Below are 22,350 nucleotides of genomic sequence, written 5' to 3'. Positions count from 1 at the left end.
CAATGGTATGCAGGGACATAGCCAAGCGGGGGGGGAGGGGTTCTTGGGGTCTGCCTCCCTTCCGTTAGATAAAATGAATGGTGCGTGCTGCCGCGCCGCCGCACCCAAGTCCCATTATAATGGTGGCACTTAGTGTGGACCCCCCCCTTCCCAAAATCCTGGCTACATCCCTGTGGTATGGATGTTCATGAGTGAGGCATGGGTTTATAAGGATAGGGGTGAGGGGAGTTTGTTTTCAAGTCCTGCCCTGTAGCAATGTCCTACTCAGTGCACCTAATAGGAAGGAATATACAGAACCCTTCTATTATTATTTAGATGAAGTAATAAAACCTCTAAATGAGTACAGAATGTCTTTCTCTGCTCAGAGACTGCAATCCTATATACCCAGTGACCTGAAAGTAATACCCATTGAATTCTGCACTGCTTATTTATGAGCAGATGAGCTCACCATTGGCCTCTGAGGAACAGGAATTATTCCTGGATTGGGGCCAGCCTTTTTTCAGAGCAAATATGCTGGCCCCTCTACAGAACTTCCTTATAGAGAGCTTGAAGAAATTATTTTTGGAAAGTATATAACCCCCAGAATCCCTTAGCTATCATGGTTCCTAGCTATGTTGACTGGAGATATAGAAAGTTTTAATCTCAAAAAGTTTCTTTTCCAACTTTATTGCCATGTAGGAGCCTAGTACCTGTTACTTATAATGACACACAACACTATTTTCCTTAAGAGGATTATAACTACCAAGAGTGGACCAAGATATTTTGTTGCTGGAGCTAAAGGACAAAATGGCGCCTGGTCTCCATTCCATGAACAGAAGCTGTCTGGACTGGCAGATGCATCTTGCTTCTAGACTGGAGATATTCTCCACAACACCTGAGGAATCAGTCTTGTATAGAAGACCAAGAACAAGTTATATGGCATTCAAACCAAGGGAATAGCTGAAGAATTCACAAAGATATTGTCACTGCTTATCCAGCTTCTGCTGCCCGAGACAGGCATCTCACTCTGCCTTATGGTAGGATTAGGCCTCTTTAGTTCCTATCCATTTTTACTTCCAAGAACCAGCATACTGTAGTGGCTTGAGCATTGGACTGCAACTCTGGAGACCAGAGTTTGAATCCCCAGTCAGCCATGGAAACCCACTGGGTGACCTAGAGCAAGTCACACTCTCCAAGCCTTGAAGGAAAGCACAGGCAAACCCCCTCTGAACCAATCTTGCCACGATCACCCTGTGATAGTGTCACCTTAGGGTCACCATAAGTTGGAAATGACTTGAAAGCACACAACAACAAATATCTCAAAACATTGAAAGGGGCTTATGCCTTGGTAAGTAGCCCTAAGATGACAGCATAATAATTTTAAAGTGTAAAGTTTATTGTGTGGGGCTCTTATACCAGCTCTCAAGGCCAAGTTATTTTGCCTGTTGAAGTGAAGAACAAGGTGACAGTTTCTACCCAAGTTGGTTGAAGGAGCTTTTGGATTTAGATTGCTGAAGGAGCTCTTGGATCTTACTTAAGCACTTGTTATGGAATAGCATCTCTATCCACACCTAAGGCAGAAAAGTTGTTTAGGCGACCTGGGATAGATTGTGTGGCATATACACTTACGTTCCCCCATCAGATTGGAACAGATAGATTTCAGTAGCAACAGCCAGATGTTGCTCCCAAACTTCTCCTTCCAAAGATGGTCACTTGACCTAATTATAGGAAAAGTTTTGCCACTGGCAGTATCTCTTCTTACAATTACCACCATAAAGTTTGGGGAGTTAATTTTTGTGTAATGACAACCTATATTTCTGAGCATTCACACACTCACATCTAACCATATAGCAGAATATCTGGTATGCATTCATTCCCATTTATTGCTCACCGTCTGATTGCAAGATGTAAATAAGATCACGAAAACAAAATTAGGGAACATTCCGGATGTATTTTTTTCTTTGATGTAACCTTTATTCTAAGTGTTAAATGCAACACTTTATAGCAATTACAGAGAAGCCACTGACCATATTACAAGTGTAATGACATTAGCAAAACTGTCACTGTGTACACAGCGGCAGACGCCAAATTAATTTTCAATTCATTAACAAAATCCTTATTTGCATGATTAAAATGTCATGCTGGATAAATGCATGTGGCTTATAATAAATCATTGAACAAAATTGCCACCTGATGAGGGGAAGAAATGGAACAAACAGATAGGGTTCATGACCTGTTTCTTGACCCAGTGGGACCAGCAGAAGGTTTTCTGCTGACTTAATGGGATTCAGATGAGTTTCTTCCAAGTCAGTAAGAGAGGCTTTTTAAAATAAGTTAGAAAGAAATAGTCCAAAGACATGAATTACTGGCTTCTGTTACAGACAGCCAAAATAAAGCTGCTTCGAGTCACAGTGGAGGTATGGTGTTTCAATTATGCATGCGTCCTAAGAGTCCAGAAGTCACACCAAAGCCACGCTCCATCCCTAAGGACTGGAGTGTGGCTTTGGTGTGGCTTCTGGACTCTTAGGACGCATGCATAATTGAAACACCATACCTCCACTGTGACTCGAAGCAGCTTTATTTTGGCTGTCTGTAACAGGCCAAACTGTTTTGACCTGTGCATAGTACTTTGTAATGGTTTAATGTTTATTGTATTAAAAAAAACCAATGGAAACTTCTTGCAGACTTGGCCTTTGATTGACATTTCCTGGAGATGATACGGGAAGGATAAGAATTTCATTACAGTTCATACTTGATAAGATTTGATCAAAATCTACAAAGTTACATAACATGCATAATGAAGATACTGAAATATGTTAAAAGGTTTTCTGTACCTAGGCTCAGTCATTAACCAAAATTGAGACTGTAGTTAAGAAAGTCTTGTAATGAATCAGAGAACATCCTCAAGTATACAGATATATAATCTAATACCAAAGTCAGAGTCGTCTGTGAAATAGTATTTCCAGTGTCTATGTATGGTTGTGAAAACTGGACAGTGAAGAAAGCTGACAGGAAGAAAATCAGTGTATTTGACATGTGGGGCTGGAGGAGAGTTCTACAGACATAATTGACAGTAAAAAAGACAAATAAATGGGTCCTATAGTAAATCAAGCCTGACTCCTCCCTAAAAGCCAAAATGACTAAATGGAGGTTATTATACATGGAACACATCATGAGACAACATGATTCATCGGAAAAGATGATAATGCTCGATAAAGTGGAAGGCAGTTTGATTCTATCAAGTAAGCCCTGGCCCTGTGTCTGCAAGTCTTGAACAAGGCTGTTAGGAGCAGGTTCTCTTGGGGGGCATTCATTCTTAGGCTCTCTATCAAATCAGAGACTTGGCAGCAAATGATAACAATTAATAATTGATACTTTAAAAATTCAAATATGGAAGCACCAAAACTGTGAGATTCATCCCCACAGGCAGAGGGCTTGAAGTGTTTGACTCTTAAAAGCTGGGTCTGAATTGCTGTAAATTTTACCATGTCAGTGGTATTAAATTATGGCTACCTCCTTATCAGTCTGAGATCCTCCGCATTTGTAACACCGATAAGAGTAGGTGGATATTTCCATACGAAAGCATGGACATTTCCATACTAGAAATAGCTGAGTCTGTCAAATTTGCCTGCTGTAAATGGGAGAGAATTTTGTTTCAGTCTGTTTTTCATAACGATTTACCAAAATAAACAAGTAAAATAAATATCAAATGTCTTCATATTTGGAAAGGGAAGAACTTGAGTGTGTGTTTTTTTTTGTTTTGTTTTGTTTTGTTTTTTTAATGAATAGAGGAGAAACTGTGAAAGTGAAGATTTTCGCATCTCTTGATGAAATTCTGATGCAGGGAATATTGTGCTTAACATCATTCCTGGCATCATGTTGGGAATCAGGTTTAACCAGAGCATCTAGATTTATATTCCATTGTGCAGAATGATGCTCTATTCAGTATTCTTTTCAATACAATTCAGAGTCCTAGGTGAATGAAACAAAGGTGCAGTGAGTGATTTTGGACTGTGAGATGACTGCTCTCCCACTGGTTCAATGTTTCTCTCTCTTTTTTCTCTCTCTCTTTCTCTGTCGCTCTCTGAAAGGAGCTGTACATTGGTCCTACACTGTCCAAATGTAATGGAGATTGCAAGGGTGAAAAGGATGCAATAGAGGGCAATCAAGGCATTTTTCAGCTCAACCAGTAAGCCGATTGCGTGGAGATAAACTGCACTCTACAAGTCCTGATTGAGGTAGACTTGCCAGGTTTTGTCCTCTTTTTTTTTTTCATCAAAGAGCTGGAAGCCTCTAGAATAAAAGAAGGGGTCAAACCAGGCATTGCAGTAGGTTAAATACATCCGCTTGTAATTTTCTGAAAAGCTGTGGTTCCTAGATGGAGAAACCTTTGCTGCATTCTAGGGTACTTGGTGGCACTATGACTTATATTCAGAAATATTATCAATGTAATGCAAGGGTAGGAGATTGTATTGTATTCAAGGACCAGTTCCCCTAATGATCCTTACACAGACTACACCCCTGGGCAGCACCCAGGCATGCATAGTTTTTTTCAGCTTTTTCCCAGACAAAATAGTGGCAGGAAGTGACATAAGTTCTGATCACCCTTTTGGCCAAGGAATGGACAAAAAGAGATAAAATCAGTCCTGCACATTTGCGGCTTTGACTTTTGCAGCTTTGATTATTCACAGATTTGATCAATATGTTCTCTCTAAGAATCTCTAAGTCCTCCAGCACGACTTTTGCCAGAGGTTGTGTTGGAGGACCTAGAGGTTCCTAGATAGAACATTTCGGTAAATATGTATAGTTCCTGCAGCACAATTCTGCAGTCAATGTCTGGCAGATGTTGACCATTGAGTTGCACTGCAGGACCCAGAGATTCCTAGAGCAGTGTTGTCTCAGTTTTTTTAAAAAAAGAGTGTGAGTTTTTTTATTTGCAGTTCTTCCACTTTCACAGGGTTCTGCATCCCTAATCCCAGAAAATGTCAAGGGCTCACTGTATAAGAGAGTATGGGGGAATTGTACAGAGAGTACAGGGAAGAACATAGTAAAGCAGAAATTGGATTTACAAAAACAAGCATGATAACCTTGTTGGAGTTGGGCCATTAAGGCTGGCTTGGGGGCGGAGTTGGGGCATGGTGTCCACATGATGCATGCCCTGACTCCACTCCCAGGGAGGCGTGATGCTGCACACCACTCCACATGGCACATGGCGCCATGGCACTCCTCTGGTGCTGCGTCCACATGATGTAGCGCCAAAGGAATGCCTTAATGCTACAGTGCCACAGCGCCACAGCTATCATGCCCTTTCCAGGGAGCAGAAAGGAATCACTTTTTGCAGCACCGTTTTGCACCATGGAGAGGAGAGATCGGTGGCATGGCTTGTGGTTGCCGTGGCCCCAATCCAGAACAGCTGGAGGCATCTGCAGGCCACCCCTTAGGGGCAGTCTGCACAACCTCATAGATAAGTAGCATCTCCCAGCCCAATCCTTCCTCAATCCAACCTTACTAGACAGATGCTGTGAGTAATAGGGATCTGTTCTCCTTTAAATCAGGATACAGCAGACTGATGTTTCCATCACTATCTCACAAATGATCTCTGGAGTGACAATTAGAAGCAAGAGCCCTGTTGCAATTCCTCCTTGCATCGGAAATCGTAGGAGGAGGGTGGAACATTAGTCTGCTGCATCCTAATGGACAGCAAAATAGATCCTCTCATTGCTCACAGTGGTTGATGTCCGGTAAGCCTGGTTTGGGAGACTTTCACTGTCCCTACATATTCCCTACATTATTGAATTTGTAAGGATCATGAATACAAATGAAGTCATTAATGTGTAACTCTAAGTTGTACATTTATAACTGAAATTGTGAGTTCTAGACAGTGCTTTTTAAAACACATTCAACCTGATTTTTCTGCCTTGCTAAAAGATTGAGAAAAGCTTAATTCTATTGGGCCTCCTTGGAACTATATGGTAAATTTGTTATTATATTGCTAAAGTAAAAAAAGTTATCAAATGCACTCATCAATGGCAAGCAGGCCTGAGTTTGTCACAGGCTTTTTGGGAATAGGGCCAAGTTTTATAACAGATTCTGTGTAATAAAAGATCATTCCACATTCAGCACAAAGGATGGTGCTGTTCCCCGGGTTCTGAATCAAAAATAATTTTAAAAAAACAGTAGCAATGAGAGATGATCCCAAATCACTAGCAAATAATACAACTAAACCTAATAAAAATGGACTGGGATAATGCAGAAAGCACCAGAGAGGGAGTAATTAATTGTCAGTATTGATATAACTCTCAGGACAGCGTTCCAGAACACACTAGTGTTTTCCCTGCCTTTCACTCTATTAATCAAACATGACCCAGAATCATGTTAGCACTGGAGTGATTAAACTAACAGCCTTAGCTCTACTCCTATGGAGTAAAATGCTGCCAGAGCAGCATCCATGCAAAGTCCTCTTACCATTCTTTCTCATCAACATCTAATTGCTATCAAACACACTCCTCACCCTCCAGTCCCAAAATGGACACGGGCTAAGAATTGGAAGCCTTGTCTGCATAGGTCAAAGGCCTGTCTCTCCTTCTTGTTCTGATGTTCAGACAATGAATAGCCCAAACCCTGGTTCTAGTGTGGGCAGTCTGGATGATATTCAGCACATTCCACAACAGAATCAGTTTTCATTATGGTTTACATCAGAGGTGGACTATTTTAGCAGATCTAGAGGCCAATTCCGTGGCCTCTGGATCCTGCTGTAGCCCTCCCTCATGCCTTCCCTTGTGCCATCACCAAAATTTGGCATTGCAGTAGCAACCAAAATTTCTCACTACACTTGGTTCTTCAGAAGTTGAAATTGTGTTTTAGAGAAGTATTGTTTTCCCAGAACAACATGAAATGCTGTAAAGGAGAAAGTGGAAGTGGCTGGAAGTGGAATCAAGGGAGTGGTTGTTTCAGCTGCACTTGTTGAGCAAGATTACAGGTTCTGGCCTCAGATGTGAGTGACCCCCTGCAGCAGTGGATGCATTGGTCATCCCAACAGAATGCCCATGCAGAGACCCGCTGTGGTATAAAAACAGAGGGTGAGGTAATGGAGGCAAGTTGGGGCAGCCCCTGGCGACAAGGTGGAAGGATCCCTGTAAAGCTTTTAAAAAGCTTTAAAAGGATCCTCCAATATGCAGTAGGGATAGATCTGGCGAGTAGACCTCAAGCCCTGCCTAATGTGTTTGTTGTTCCCCTCCAAGAAACATACTCTGCACTATAGTACAGCTTGTTGTAGGACACAAGTCAGGCTATACTAGGGTTGCCATAACCCGGTTGCAACCGGGTTTTTCCCGGTTTTGGCGGCACCTGCCCGGTTACGGCACGGGTGCCGTCAAAAACCGGGAAAAGCCCGGTTGCAGCGGGGTTGCTGGGCAACCCTGGGGCCTCGCTGCCCTACTCCTCCTCCTCCACCACGCATGGCCGCGTGGAGGAAAAGGAGGGCAGTGAGGCCTGGGGCGGAGGAGGCTGCAGGGAGGCGGCGCCTCTTGGGCACAGCTGCGCCAACCTCCCCGCCTCCTTGCAGCCTCCTCGCCTCCTTCCTAGTGTCCGCGGGGGCCAAGAAGGAGGCGAAGCCCCGGCGATGGCCGGCGGCCTGCTCGCCTCCTTCCTGGTCCCCACGGGGGCCAGGAAGGAGGCGAGGCCCTGGCGATCGCCACCGGCTCCTTGCCTCCTTCCTGGTCCCTGCGGGGGCCAGGAACGAGGCGAAGCCCCGATCCTGGCCTCCGATCGCGGCGAGGCCCAGGGCCCAGGTGGGGAGGGAAAGCCTCCTTAAGTGGAGGCTTTCCCTCGCCGCTTGGCCTCCGCTCCCCGCCGCGATCGCGAGGGGGAATGTAGGACAGAATTTTCAAATGTAGGACACATTTTTTGTGTGTCCTACATTTGAAAATTTTGTCCTACATTTTTCCCGGTTTGGAGGTCCGGCGCTATGGCAACCCTAGGCTATACTAGTAAGGCTATTGCGAAAATCCACACCTTCTACAGTATGCAGAGTGTGTTTGAAGTACAAGACATAGGCAAAAACCTTTGGCATTCCTGAGCCAGCCAAGCAGGGTAAAGGAGACACTCTTTCGTCATCTTATGAAATGCATGCTATAGAGCCAACCATTTATTTTCTTTCTTCTTGTAATATGACAAATGGTTCTCAAGAGACACAACACTGGTCACATTAACTTTAAGAAACATTTTTGCTGCCCATGAAATGTAGTTGCTGAGGTCCTACTTTTTTGAAGGACAGATTGATGGGAGGGGAGATGAGAACCTTCCCCTTAACCCCTGGTGCTATTTTCTCACTCCATTCTAACCTTCTAAACCATACACACACTGCTGCTTTCACTTTGGTATGAAAAACCATGGATCCCTGTATGTTTTCAATGTGTTTTCCCAACATACCTGTGGGCTACCTTAGAAAGTTCAGATTGTGTCTCCCTTATGCAGAATTCCCAAATCCGAAATGCTCCAAAATCCCGATAGGCCACATGGGTTACTAAGGGGGGATTCAGACGGGCTGAAAGGGGCGGTCAGATGCCGCCCCTTTCTGCCCTGGATGGAGGCCACAGCAGACAAACACTGCGGCCTCTTCAAGGCTTAAAAAGAACGCACTCCCGGCAGGTTCTTTTTCCACTGTGAGCGGGGTGCCATTAGCATGCTTACGTGCAACAATGACGTCTGTGCAACGCTGTGCTGCTTGGGTGCTGCGCCATACAAACATCATCATTGCGCACCCCATGTAAACGGTGACACACCAAGATGATGCCCGTGGCACGCAGTAGGGCTCGGGAGCATGCGGATGCTCCAGTCTCCCAAGCCCTTTTTTTGGCCACAGCCTGGCGCAAAACACCAGTCTGCACTGGGCCTAAGATAGTAACACCTTTGCTTCCTGATGGTTCACAAACTTTGTTTCATGCACAAAATTATTTACAATATAATGTATAAAATTAGCTTCAGGTTATGTTTATAAGATATATACAAAACATAAATGAATTTCATGTTTAGACTTGAGTCCCACCTCCAATATATCTCATTGTACATATTCAAATGTTTTTTAAAAAAAAAAAACAAAAAAACAAAATCCCCCCCCCAAAAAAAATCTGGTCTCAAACATTTCAGATAAAGAAGACTCAACCTGTAATGTGACAGAGCTTTGTGAAGTCGAAGGCTTTCATGGCCTGTATCCCTAGTTTCTCAGATGGGAAACAGATGCTGGCGAAACATCAGGAAGAAACTCTTCTAGAACATGGCCACATAGCCTGAAAAACCCACAAAAAACTATGACTGGGCTTTATTTAGCCCAGGGGTAGGAATGATGTGATCCTCCAGACATTGTGACTTAGAACCTTATTGCATGCATTTTGGTAACCGATCTGGGCTTGTGGAGGGGATGCTCGGGGATGCGCATTGCACTGCACACTTCTCTGTGCAGTAAAATCCGTTCTCCCTTGGCAACACGCATCCCTGAGTGTCCCCTTCATGTGCCCAGATTGGTTACCAAATTGTGTGCGATAAGGTCCTTAAACTTTCCAGCAGACTTATCCAGCAGGCATAGCCAAATTTTGGAGGGGTACATAGTTCCCACCCTGATTTAGTCTGCAGATGGTGAAAAGGGCAGGACACATGGATCTACCTTGAACAACTCAAGCCTGAAATCTCACTGGAAACTAAGATGAACCAACTGAGGCTGTCGTACTTTGGTCACATAATGAGAGGGCACACATCATTAGAAAATACAATAATGAGAGAGAGCAGAAGGAAGAGAGGAAGACTGTATGCTGGATGGATGGACTCAATCAGGGAGATGACAGGCATGAATTTCCAGCACCTGGGCAGAGCAGTGGAGGATAAGAGTTCTTGGCAATGTCTCATCCACAGAGTCGCCATTAGTCAGGATCCACTTGAGGACAGCTAACAACAAGAAACAAAGACAGAGTTCATGCTCCCCACCTCCCCAACTGCAAGCTTGTTGAATCTGGCTTTTATTTTTAAAAATGTTTCCATATTGAGGGACATGGTATGATTGCCCAAACTGCGCCAACCACATGACCTCTATGCTTGTGTTAAACTGACACTTGGAGGATTAGTTCCCCAGTATATGCAGCAGAAAGGAAAGTGGCAGCAGGCCAAATATTTGAGGGAGAAAATCAAAGCCAGAAGATAAGAAACACATTCAGCGTGGAGGGTGATAGAAGCAGCAAGAGACGCGAAGACCTGAGGGGGAATTTGTCCCATAGGTGACTGACAGAGGATGCCGATGACAGCCTGCTAGATTAGTACTAATTATGGGATGTTTACATAGGAGGAACAGGCGGAACAACATGCCAGAGAGAACAGGGAACTGCAGCTGCATACTAATCTCAGGATGGGCAAGCAGCTGAAACCATTTTGTGCAGAGTAGTCTGCCTGACACATTCACATATAAATTGAGAGCAAACATTATGTTGCAAGATACTCTATATTCATTTGTTTCTTGCAGAGTCAGAAATGCTTTCAAAGCAGAAAATCAGCATCTAGCTTTACCTAAGGAGTCTCATTTGCTCAAGATATATAAACAGAGGGTGCAAAGTACTGGATGGTGTTTGGCTTGTAGTCCAGCAGGAAACCTGGGTTTTGTTCAAAGAACCATGGCCAGATCCTTTTGAATTCTCTGCCTGACCTTGATCAAAAGCAGATCTTGGGGAAGTTATTTATTTTGGACTACAGTTCCTATGATCACTGCAAGACTGGCCTAGATGGAAGAGGCGCCCTGCCTGGCAGATGGGAGCAACCAGGGAGATCTTGGGACAAACAGGAATGACCACCCCACAGGGTGTTTACCCCTCTCTGAGGTGTCACCTGGTGCCATCCCAAACACCCAATAGTGCCTCCCCTCTTCAGCATCATGCTTCTACTTGTTTGAATAGTCTATTGTCTCAGTCAAGTAGGACCTCATCCACTTAAGTTGAGTCACCATTTCCTTTCTTTTTAAGATCCCTCCCCCTTTTGTTGTTTTTGTGATGGCTTAACCACCCGCACATTGCCTATTTCACATTGTTCTAACTTCAGAACAAGGTGAAATAGGCAAGCAGCATGGTGCATCAGGCAACCCAGCAGGACACCATGCAGACAGCAGCCATGGCACCAAAATGGAGGGCAAGATAATGGGGACAGGTCGAGCCAACCCCTGGAATATCATGGCCAGTGTGGACAAGGCCTCCATCACATTTTTGTCTGCCTCCCCAATAACAATCACTTAATCACATCCCTGCCTCCACCTTTCCCCTCCCTTTCCCTAGAGTCAGAGAACCAGGGGAAAACACCCCATAAAATGAAAGAGCAAGAAGTAGCTACTGTTTCTGAGAATAGATCTGAACTCTGACCCCAAAAGGAGTGGGGACCCAATATCATAATTAAAGTCCACAGCCCAAACATGCCTGTTTGCATGACAGCATGTACATATATGCATGTGCACACAGACACACACACCCTTGAGGATCGTAAACTATATCTGCTGATTGCTTTACCTGTCCCCATCCTGTTTGTATTGGCTGCCTTCCCCACAACTGAATGCTTCAAGGACTCTGCAGTCAAAACGCAGCTGATCGTTCAGTCTGTTTCTGGGCAGGAACAGAGGCCACTGTTCTTTCACGTACACCACAAGGTAAACATTCCAGTTCTTTCCCTTAAAAAAAAATATTGGAAAGATCAGAGAAGTGGCTATGGCATTGTCTATGATTTTAAAAATGGCATTACCTATGATACAAAAAATATTCTGCAAAAGAAGTTTGCAGAATAGTGAAGGACATGACACATACCCCTGGTTATCATTGCCCCTTTACAAAAATTAATTGCTCTTTTGCCAAGTGCTATTCTCCATGTCCACAGAAACAATGGCTGGCGTCTGTTCCCACATATTCCAAAAATTGCTCATCTATGTGCCTAAGCTGACTGTATGCTCCAAAGTTGGCACTTGCTTTGCTGTGAGTTTCAGCTATCATAGTATTTCATCTTCTTTCTAAGTTCAGTTAGACTTCTACTTCCACAAAAACTGCAGTGCGACTTTGAATAAAATACAATAACATGCAATTAACTAATACAAGCATACTAGACTGAGAGCTGGTTATAGCTTCATAAATTATACTTCTTCTAACAATTCTCCTTGGTCAGGTTAGAGATCTAGCTAGTTTGACATATTGCACACATTCAGGTGTACCAAGAAGTATTACTGGAGATGATTCCTTCCCCACAATTTTTTTGCACAGACTCCTTGGGTAGGTTGCTTAAAACATTAGGATAATTCTAGTCAGTGTAGCATAGTGGTTTAAATGTTGGTCTATGACTCTGGAGACCAGGGTTTGATTCCCAGTTCGGCCATAAAACCTATTGGGTGACTTTGGGCAAGTCACGCTCTCTCAGCCTCAGGGGAAGGCAATGGGAAACTTCCTCTGAACAAATCTTGCCAAGAAAACCCCATAATAGGTTTGCCTTAAGGTCACCATAAGTCAGAAATTACTTGAAGGCATAAAACAACAACAACAAATTGCATCTCCACCTCCTTTGTTTACCCATCACAATATGCCTGCCATTGATGGATGCTCTTAGCAAGAAAGTCACAAAATATGGTAATACAGGATTCCTAACCTGGAGTCCATAGATGTGCTTCAGAGGGTCCATGAATTAGACTCAAAAGAGTCTTTCTTCTCTTCCCCCCCCCCCCCCCTTCATTCTCTGTTCTGCCACTTTGAACTCTCCATGGCACAGTGAACTTTAAGTTAAACTTTTAGGCAAACTGTTCATTATAAAAATTTTCATGCTGGACAAGTCAGTGTCAAGGAAATCAATTTTCAGGCAATAAAATTAATTATGCACACATTTTTGTATGTATATGCCAACATCTGAGCTAACATGGTGTAGTGGTTTAAGTGTTGAACTTATGATTCTGAAGATCAGGGTTCGATTCTCCACTCAAACATTAAAGCTCGCTGGGTAACCTTGGACAAGTCATACTCTCTCAGACTCAAAAGATGGCTATGGCAAAAAAAAAAAAAAAACCATGAAGAAATTGCCAAGAAAACCCAATGATACGTCCACCATAAGTGAAAAAATCACTTGGAGGAACACAATAATAACAAGTCGATATCTATTTTTCTGAGGAGGGAAACCTTAGTTTTCCTTGGATTCTCAAAGGAGTTTGGCTTAAGACAACCTCCAGACATGAATGAATGCCTTGTCCTAAAACCACAGCTAAAAGTAGTACTTTTTAAAAACTTTGTTGTGATTGTTGTCTTCCTTCAAGTTGTTTCTGACTTACGGCGATCATAAGGTGAACATATCACGGGGTCTTCTTGGAAAGATTTGTTCAGAGGAGATTTGCCATTGCCTTCCTTTTGAGGCTGAGAGCATGTGACTCACCAAAGGTCAGCCAGTGGGTTTAACTAAAGGTCTCAAAATCCAAGACTTGTAGTCCAAAAAGTAATGTTTCCAAGCTCTTTCTGAAAAGACGTTATTAGAAAGACATCAGATGCTCCCTGCTTCCACTTGTGCTGCTTTTCTTTCACTGTGCTGATTCACTGGAAAGTGACTAAGCAATCCTTTGCATTGGTCACACCACTGTGGAGAAGATAACCACCTCTGGTTGTTTACTAAGTAACTGAAGGCTGCCCTTGACTTGGGAAATGATTTGCATGTGACTAAGGCTGCCATAGGCATATTAACAAGTGGTTTGGGTGCCCTTATTTTCAGAAGGATAAAATCAACAGGAGAAGATGGATGAGCAAATATATGGGACACAAGAGATGATGCCAACAGCATATCCTTCCAGCGTTTCACAAATGAGAACTGGGCATGTGAAGCCAAGTAACCGTAGAGTGAGATCAAGGTGGCAAAAGTTATTAATGAGAAATAATAGACCAGCTAGGAGAGGTTGCAGTTGTTTGCTTTTGCCGGAGCTTACTGGGAAGGGCAAGATTCTGCCCCTTTCTCTCCCTTCCCCACTGAGTTGAATGCCAACTATTTTGTACTTTGAACTCAATTTGCAGCAATTGACATAATCTGAGGACAAAGGGGGAATGTGGGTGGAGGAGAGAAAAACTGGGACATTTTAAAAGCAGATGAAAAAGTGGGACAACAGAAGATTAATCAGGATTGTCTCTGTCCAACTGGGACAGTTGGAAGATATACAATAGGCACCTCCAAAACTCTTATCTACCTGACATAAGGGTTGGGGAACCTTTGGCCCTCCAGATGTTTTGGACAACTCCCCAGTCTCCTACCATGGATAGTGCTGGTTTGACATTTTAGAGAGTGAAGTCCAAAATATGTTGAGGGCTAAAGGTTGGACAACTGTTGGGTCACAGAGGGGCAGAATTTGCTCCCAGGAGATACCAGAGGGCTGTGCCCTCCTCCCAAAAAGTTCAGTTTCATTGCCTTCAAATGCCTACTAAGGGTAATTTCATGCAGGGTGACCAGACATCCTCCTTTTTCCAGGCATGTTTTCCATTTCAGTCTTCTGTCTAGGAGGAATTTCAAAATGTTCTCCATTTTGAGGATGGCTAAGAAGCATGAATTTACATTTACAGGAGTATTGTTAGCTTTTCTTTGGTCTTATCCTCTATTTTTCTCAAATATCCTACATTTTGCATTGCTTTGCAGACACTCTGATTTCATGGGACAATTTCACCATGCTTTTTATCTTTTCTGGGCACAGAGCGACTTTTTTTCCTATCAGGAAGTGACCCAAAAGTTGACTTTCCATTGTAAACAACCAGAAAATGCCTCCGACCCATGGCTGCTGTGTCTTCAAAGTGCTGCGAAGGCATCCCTTTCCATTGATGGTGAAACCCGTAAATAGGCTCACAAACACATTAGTACTCAGGTGCGAAACATCACTGCCAGGGCAGCTGTGATATTGACAGACCTGCAAAGTTAGTGTCTCTTCCTTTCCTCCCTTGCCTTTGCTATTCCCAAGGAGGGTGCTTTCATTTATTTAGTTTTTCCATTTCTTTTCTTTTTAAATTGCATTAGCAGAACTTCAGAATTGCATGAAAAAGTGAAAATAAAAATAAATAAAGTAAACCAAAAGGCATGCTGGGTAGGGCATAGGACAGGGAGGGAGGGTTAAGAGGGAGTGTGGAGGAGAATATGATGGCAGAAGCAGACTCAGTTGCGCAATTGACAAAACATGCAATATTGGCTGCTCTGGAACGGGTATGTTTCCATTTTTATTAACTGATGTGATTGCGGCAAGAACAGGGCTTGTATGGTAATGTCCTTGGTCTTCTTCATTAAAAGCATATGAAATAGGTTTACTTACAAATACGAAAGATTTCATAACATCTTATGGTGAGTGGCTCTGTATCTTGTGCTCTTCAGACACGGAGAACTACAGACTATAGACAGAGAAGTACAGACGATACAATAAAAATGAATAAACTCAGACTAACTGCAAGGAAACTGAAACAGAAAGTGAGATGACGTGGCTAAGTCCAACAAACAAATAAATATGACAAGAATACATTATTGTTGTTGTTGTGTGTCTTCAAGTTCTTCCCAACTTGTGGCGACCCTAAAGCGAACCTATCATGGGTCTTTTGGCTTGTTTCTTCAGAAGGAATTTGCCATTGCCATCCTCTGAGGATGACAGAGTGTGACTTGCCAAAGGTCACCCAGTGGGTTTATGTGGCCAAGCCAGGATTGAAACCTTAGTCTCCCATGCCATCTATAAGGCATGCTTATACACTAAGCAACTACTTAGTGCAGAAATGTTAATTTGCTACTTTTAACAGATTTTGCTAAATGTGTCAAAATTTTATGACACCTAAAGTTGGAGAAAAAAAATAGGGAAAACCTGCATACAAAATAAAATATTTATACGAACGTATCTGTAATTTAATTTAAGTGTAGCATTTGCACCTTCTTGGTATTTGGTAAGGAATTTGATTTCCTTAATGATACACCATGAGGTTTTTTGTTTGTTCATTACGGTAAGCCAGAAGGTAAACAATCTTGCAAATAACCATCACGATGCCCAGGACCACAGATACTATCTCCACATGCACACCAGGGAGAGGCTGTTTGGGGTTCATTTTGCTTCTGCAGCTGTTCCTTCCTCTGCTGAAATACCAAACCGCTTTTGAAGCTTAGAGAAATTTCATGGGTTGTTTTTAGTTATTAGTTCTCGGGAATCGTGAAGCAAAAAGAAGCAAAAGTCACAGATGTATGGATACCATCTTTCATGTACAATGTTGGTGGCCAAGTTCTCTACTAAATGTACTGAAAGTAGCCAGTATGAGTATGAAAAAACAAACTTTCATCACTACAACACATTAGATCCAAGGCTGATGTCTAGTATGATGGTATAAAACTTGAATTCTGGGTCTGAAACCAAAATAAATTGGTTGCATGCAGTAGAAAATCAGATTAAATAGCAATACCATGGGTAACATGTTCAGCTGAGAAATGTCCTCTCCAGTTTGAGTACAAATATGCTTTTGTAACCATATTTCAAACCAACTTACATTAAATTAATATATTTGCTACCGAGTCTCTTCTTTGAATAGGATTTTTTTTGTGCCTTGTAAGAATCAATGGTTAGATGGTATCAGTAGATCCTGGCTCTTAAAACTCAAAATTTCTTAAAAGAAATATATCTATGAATGTTGTGAAGAATAGTCAATATGTGGAAATAAATAAGGTGACATGGTTGATGCCATGGTCTCTGCATGTTGTTGACAATCTTGAGGTGGCATAGGGACAGTGGGAACTGCAACATTCAGATAAGGCTCTAGTGGTGTGATGGCTTCAGGTTTCATATAAAGCAAGAATGCTAGCAACATGAAAGGCAGAAATGTTTAATCTCCCATTGTCAAAAATATAAAATCAGGTTTTATATTTTAAAAAATGAAGGGGTACACTCTTTCTTTCCTTCCTGCAATCTCCAAGTGGTTCCATCTGACACCTGAAACCAGCACGTCACCTACTAAACAACTTTGTTTGTGAGCTGCCTTGGGTCCCTTCTGGGAGAAAGATGGCATAGAAATAAAATAAAATAAAATAAATTCTATCAGTCCTAGGCAGTGATGGTGAAAGATGTGGTCCAGCAAGATCTAGAGGTCCCTATGCTAGAGCCATGTTGTTGTTGTTGTTGCTGTTGTGCTTTCCTTAGCAAGGGGGTTGCCATTACCATCCTCTGAGGCAGAGAGTGTGTGACTTACCAAGGTCACCCAGTGGATTTATATGGATCAGCCAAAATTCGAACCCTGGTCTCTAGAGTCATACTCCAATGCTCAGATCATATCTTCCTATCCCTGTTCTGTCTCAGAGTTGTGAAAATATCAAGTGCTCTCAAAAGCTTGAACACTTTTTCCTAACCTTCTCCTTGGCCCAATGATAGCATTGTATTAATCTGAATTTTTGAAGTTTTAAGTGACTTTCTTCTGTCTTACAAAAACATGAGGAAGTGCAAGATCAGGCAATATGATTTTTGGAAAAAAGATTCTGGATCCAGGACCTATGGAGACAAAGTTTAACATTTTGCTTAAAACACATTTGCTACTTGTAATAACAAGACATTTCCAGGATACTGACAAATAAAGCAGAAGCAGCTTGTTCAGAGCCATGTGGGAGACTGTGTCACATTTACACGATGGAAAAGACATAACCGTTTTTTAATTTCCCTCTTTCTCTTTTGTTTTCCGCAATCACCAGCCCACCAAAACAAAAATAAAAGAACTAGTATAAAGAAGTAAAGATAGGCCTAAAAGAAAAGTAAAATATTCAGAACAGCAACCCATAATCATAAAAAAACCTCATAACTATCCTTTAAGTTAATTAGTGTCAAGGTGTCATTAAGGGAAATGAATGATTACTTCCAGACACTGGGGTGTGTGCTACTGAAGACAATTTAAAGCTCATAAATCAAGGACTATTGCAAAGCTGCATTAAGTTATTTGCATGGGGTAGCATAGCATGATAGCTAAATCACTGGATTCAAACTAAGGGAAATGTTGCTCCAAATCCTCACTTAGCTGGGCATCTCACCGAGCAATCGCACACCAGTCATCCTCTCTCACATCCTTGAGGGGGTCGATATGAAGATAAACAAAGAGGGCTATTTACAGTACCAAGTTCCTTGGAACAAAACCAAAGATAAAAAGTGTAATGAATAATATAAAAATGGTTTTGCTTACTATCCTCTGCCCATTTTAAAGAAGCCCTCTTATACTTTATTGTTGTTGCTGTGTGCCTCTGAGTTGTTTCCGACTTACTTCGACCCTAAGGTGATCCTATCATGGGGTTTTCTTGACAAGATTTTCTTCAGAGGTTTGCCATTGCCTTCCCCTGAGGCTGAGAGAGTGTGACATGCCCAAGGTCATTCAGTCGGTCTCACAGTGGTCATTCAGTGGATTTGAATCAAACCCTGGTCTCCAGAGTTGTCATCCAACAGCACTATACCACACTGGCTCCCTATTATGTTCTAAATGAATTTTTGGTTAGTGTGCCTTATAATCAGCAAATACCAAAGCTGCAGATGAACTCTCCCAATAGTAGCCAAAAGGAACGTGCCTTTCCTGTACAGTGTTTAATGTAGATTATCTAACAAGACATACAGATCACTCTCAGTGCTTGTCTACACTTGCCAGAATACTCCAAATTCCGTGCCCTAAATTCCCTCCAAATTCAACCCATTACCTTGCAGGTTTTCCCAGTGATGATGGGTGGCTGCCTTCCCACGCAGTCCCCATTCACTGCCCAACACTGCTATTCACATCATATCAGAATGATATATCCAGCCATGCTATTGAACTGGACACCTCATTCTGATCTCAGAGCAACTCATGTCTGGAGCAGTGGCACCGAACAACAACCAGGGACTACAAATGAAAAGGCACCCACCATTGTTGCTGATCCCTTCCCAAAAACCCACAGCAAATGTTATTTAAATGTGGAGAAAGAAGCGCCAAAGCAAATGTGGGAGTCATGAAGACAGTTCAGACCCTATTGGGTGTTTTGGCCCTGCATCATGTAGTCAGAGAACCAGCGGGAACTCAGGGCAAATCACCCATGTAGACCAGGTTTCGAGTCTGAAGCCAGACTGAAATGGATCTACTGTATCTAATCCACCTCAGTGTTGGATTGCCATCATATTTTCCAGTAAATCTTGCCCAAAATGAAATACAGTGGGCCCTTTGTATCTGCTGGGGTTTGGTTCCAGGACCCCCTGTGGATACCAAAATCCATGAATGCTCAAGTCCCATTAAATAAGATGGCTTCCCTTATATAAAATGGCAAAATCAAGGTTATTTTTTGCGTGTGGTGGAAATAATATTTTAAAGCTGTGGATGGCTGAATCTACGGAAGCAGAATCTGTGAAAACAGAGGGTTGACTGTATTTTCTTTTAACTGCCTTGAACCTCCTGCTTTGCTTTTTTGGAATTTATATATTTTAAAATTATTTTCAAACCATAGATGCTTGAATCCATGGATAAAAAATCTGTAGATATGGAGGGCTGACTATATTTAGGCTGGCCAGTAATTATCCAATATGGGACAGTTCAGTTCTTCTTCTTCTCCTCCACTCTTAGTCTTCTCACTGATTTTGTAGATATGATAGAATCATACTCTGTTGTAAAGAGGGATTCCACATGACCACTCAGTAAATCCTTTCCACACCTAGCAGGATTCAGAGGAAAGGATAAAAGTGACTAGGGTTAGTGTCATGCCTGCAAATGTTGAACAGATGTAGAATTTTGCTTTAAGGTTATTGCCGCTGAAAAGCTATACCTGCCATCATGGATGCTGGTCTGATCTATATCAGGTCCAACACTAGAGTGGATTTTTTTTATACAAAAGAAATAGATTAGGCCAGTTGATTTCCACCTTGATATCACAAGGTAGATTTCACCACTTTGCTGTATATAAAGTAGCTGGCTAACCAAAACAGTGGATTTGATCTTTATCAAACATGGAGGTTTTTCATCCTCATCAGCATCATCTTCACAAAGAATACTGTGTGAGAACAAATTGGATAAAAGTATATGTCATTTTGGGCCAGAGATTCTGAATAATTCAGACAAGACAATATTAAAACAAGAGGGTTTTTTTTTAAAAAAAAAATGATTAGAAGGGAATGAGAACACAGAACTGGTAGAAAAAATATGACGAGACGCTTAGAAAAAAAATCAGACTCAGATAGAAAAGGGAAATATAGAAATGTAAACAGAAAGTATGCCAACAAAATTCAGAAGCCACAACACTAACAAAGCTAACTTTTCCTACACTTCAGAATATGTTGGATGCAAAGGGGGTATATTAAATCTCAGAAACTAAATCAAAGAAATTGATGGTAAGTAAAAGTGATGGTTATGGAAAGCAACAGGGATGAGAATTGAGTGTGAGAGCGTTTTCAGCTGAAAAGTGGAATTAAAATACGCAAAATAAATAAATGTGAATGAGAGGAAGTCCTGAGGACTGATTTCACTTTATAATGACATTATTATAAATTCACAACTCTAACTTAAATCTCCCTTAATTTTTTGTGCTCTTTATAACTGTAATCCCCACAGAATTTGATTGAGTCCATCTCTTTATGTTTAATTGACAGGACTGTACAATTACTTTGGCCAAATCCTGAATAATAAAGCTAATCAGGCTACTTGGACTAGTTTGTATAAATTCTGGATTGAGGTGGCTTATTGCCATTAGGTTCAAGAGAAGAACAAGACAGTCTAAAGTGATGGATGTCAAAGACTTGAATTTCAAACATGATGATATAAGAAAAATGCCCTGGAGGTGGCACATGGAAGAAGAAAAGGGCTGTGCTAATTTACAGCTCTTATAGCCAGCATGGTGTAGTAGTTTGAGTGCTGGACTAGGACACTGGGATTCAAATTCCCATTTTGCCATAGAAACCCATCGGGTGACCTTGGGCAACAAGTCACATTCTCTCTGTGTGTCATAGAAAGGCAACGGCAGCTGCCTTCTAAACAAATCTTCCCAAGAAATCCCTGTGATAGATTCACTTTACGGTCACCATAAGTCAGAAATAACTTGAAGGCACACAACAACAACAACAACAACAACAACTGCTATCAGGGCCATGTATTTCATCAGCACTCACCACTCACAATGCTTATGGGGAGGTATTATGTTAGATCTTTGAATATTCAGTAAAGCACTTCCAGTATTTCTTAATAATAGCAGATCACAAAAGAATGAGGAGTAGGCAGTTGTTGCTCTCACTGAGGTTTTCTTTAATTTTCTTCTGTCACATTGAACTTAATCTTCTGTTGGTATTTCTTGTTAATTTTTCTGTTTAATGACTCTCTCTCTCTCTTTTAGATAGTGAAATTTATTCTCCCATACACTGATATTTCCTAGCTGTTGTTACTTAGGTGTTAGATGGAAGAAAGAAAGGTAGTCTCTGTCTTTTTGCTATCTGCCCACAGAATTGCTATCTGCCTTCACTGCAGAAAACAAAAGAGCTACTTGGGGCCAAAAGTAGAGCTCAGTAGAGTGGAGCATCCTACCGCATGCCGTGGGCGCCATCTTGGTGTGCCATTTACATGGGGCACATGATGATGTCTGCCATGTGCTGTGCCCAAATGGCATGGCACACGAGGGACAGCACAGCGCCACTACAGGGTGCTTATGGTGTCTCTGTAGTGGCGCACAAAGGAGCCACATTTCACGGCTGCTTTTTGGAACGGATTGTTGCCATGCCGTGCGGTTGCCGCAGCAATGATCCAGGGGAGAAAGGGGTGGCCTCCTAATATGTACAGCCCCAAAGTCCTCTTCTGATTTCTTGACTGCAGTCCCCATTCTGATCAATCTTTGGTCCAAGGTACAGGAACTCTTTTACTATTTCTATTCTCTCATTGTATAGGTTGAATTTACAAATATCTTCCATGGTCATTATTTCAGATTTGTCTTAGCATCGCCGTAAGTCAGAAATGACTTGAAGGCACACTACAACAATTCCCTCTTCAGGGTCTACCATATTTCCAAATGTTGTACGGACATATGAAAAAAGTTAAAATTATTGTCATTTTTCTTTTCCCAATCCAATTGAAGAGTGAATTCCATATCTTGATTTGGACTCAGGATTGTCATCAGAATGGAAAGGATCTTGCTTCAGTCTTATCTAAACTGGGTCCAGATCTGAATTACAGTATGGCATTCCCACGCACAGCCCTAATACTTGGGGTTAACTGCTCTGGTACAGAGAGCTGTAGGTAACAAAATGCTCCTAATCTGGAAACCACAAGTAACACACCATTATTCCCTATCACCACCACAACAAAGATGTGTGTGTGTGTGTGTGCGTTCAAGTCACCTCTCAACTTATGGTGACTCCATTTATTT

General features: G+C 42.0%; 1 protein-coding gene across 2 annotated transcripts in view; it reads right to left on the bottom strand.

Annotated features, from left to right (window-relative positions):
- LOC149310056 (uncharacterized) overlaps positions 1 to 22,350 on the bottom strand; it is a 28,609-nt gene that overhangs the window by 3,074 nt on the left and 3,185 nt on the right. The window contains exons 3-4 of one of the 2 annotated variants that reach the window (XM_089531452.1): positions 11,514 to 11,671; positions 9,352 to 9,918 (exon numbers count right to left, since the gene is read on the bottom strand). In XM_089531452.1, coding sequence (XP_089387578.1) covers positions 9,894 to 9,918; positions 11,514 to 11,671 — 183 coding nt within the window. In that variant the 3' untranslated portion in view covers positions 9,352 to 9,893. Of the gene's footprint in view, positions 1 to 9,351; positions 9,919 to 11,513; positions 11,672 to 22,350 lie in introns of those variants that run through there. The other variant, XR_016281862.1, reaches the window with a different exon arrangement.

The sequence above is a fragment of the Sceloporus occidentalis genome, unplaced genomic scaffold (assembly GCF_023333645.1).
Source record: "Sceloporus occidentalis isolate IW3139 unplaced genomic scaffold, rSceOcc1.0.p SCAF_7, whole genome shotgun sequence".
NCBI classification, from domain to species: domain Eukaryota; kingdom Metazoa; phylum Chordata; class Lepidosauria; order Squamata; family Phrynosomatidae; genus Sceloporus; species Sceloporus occidentalis.
The sequence above is the reverse complement of the archived record's forward strand: the minus strand, read 5'-3'. Positions and strand labels throughout refer to the sequence as shown.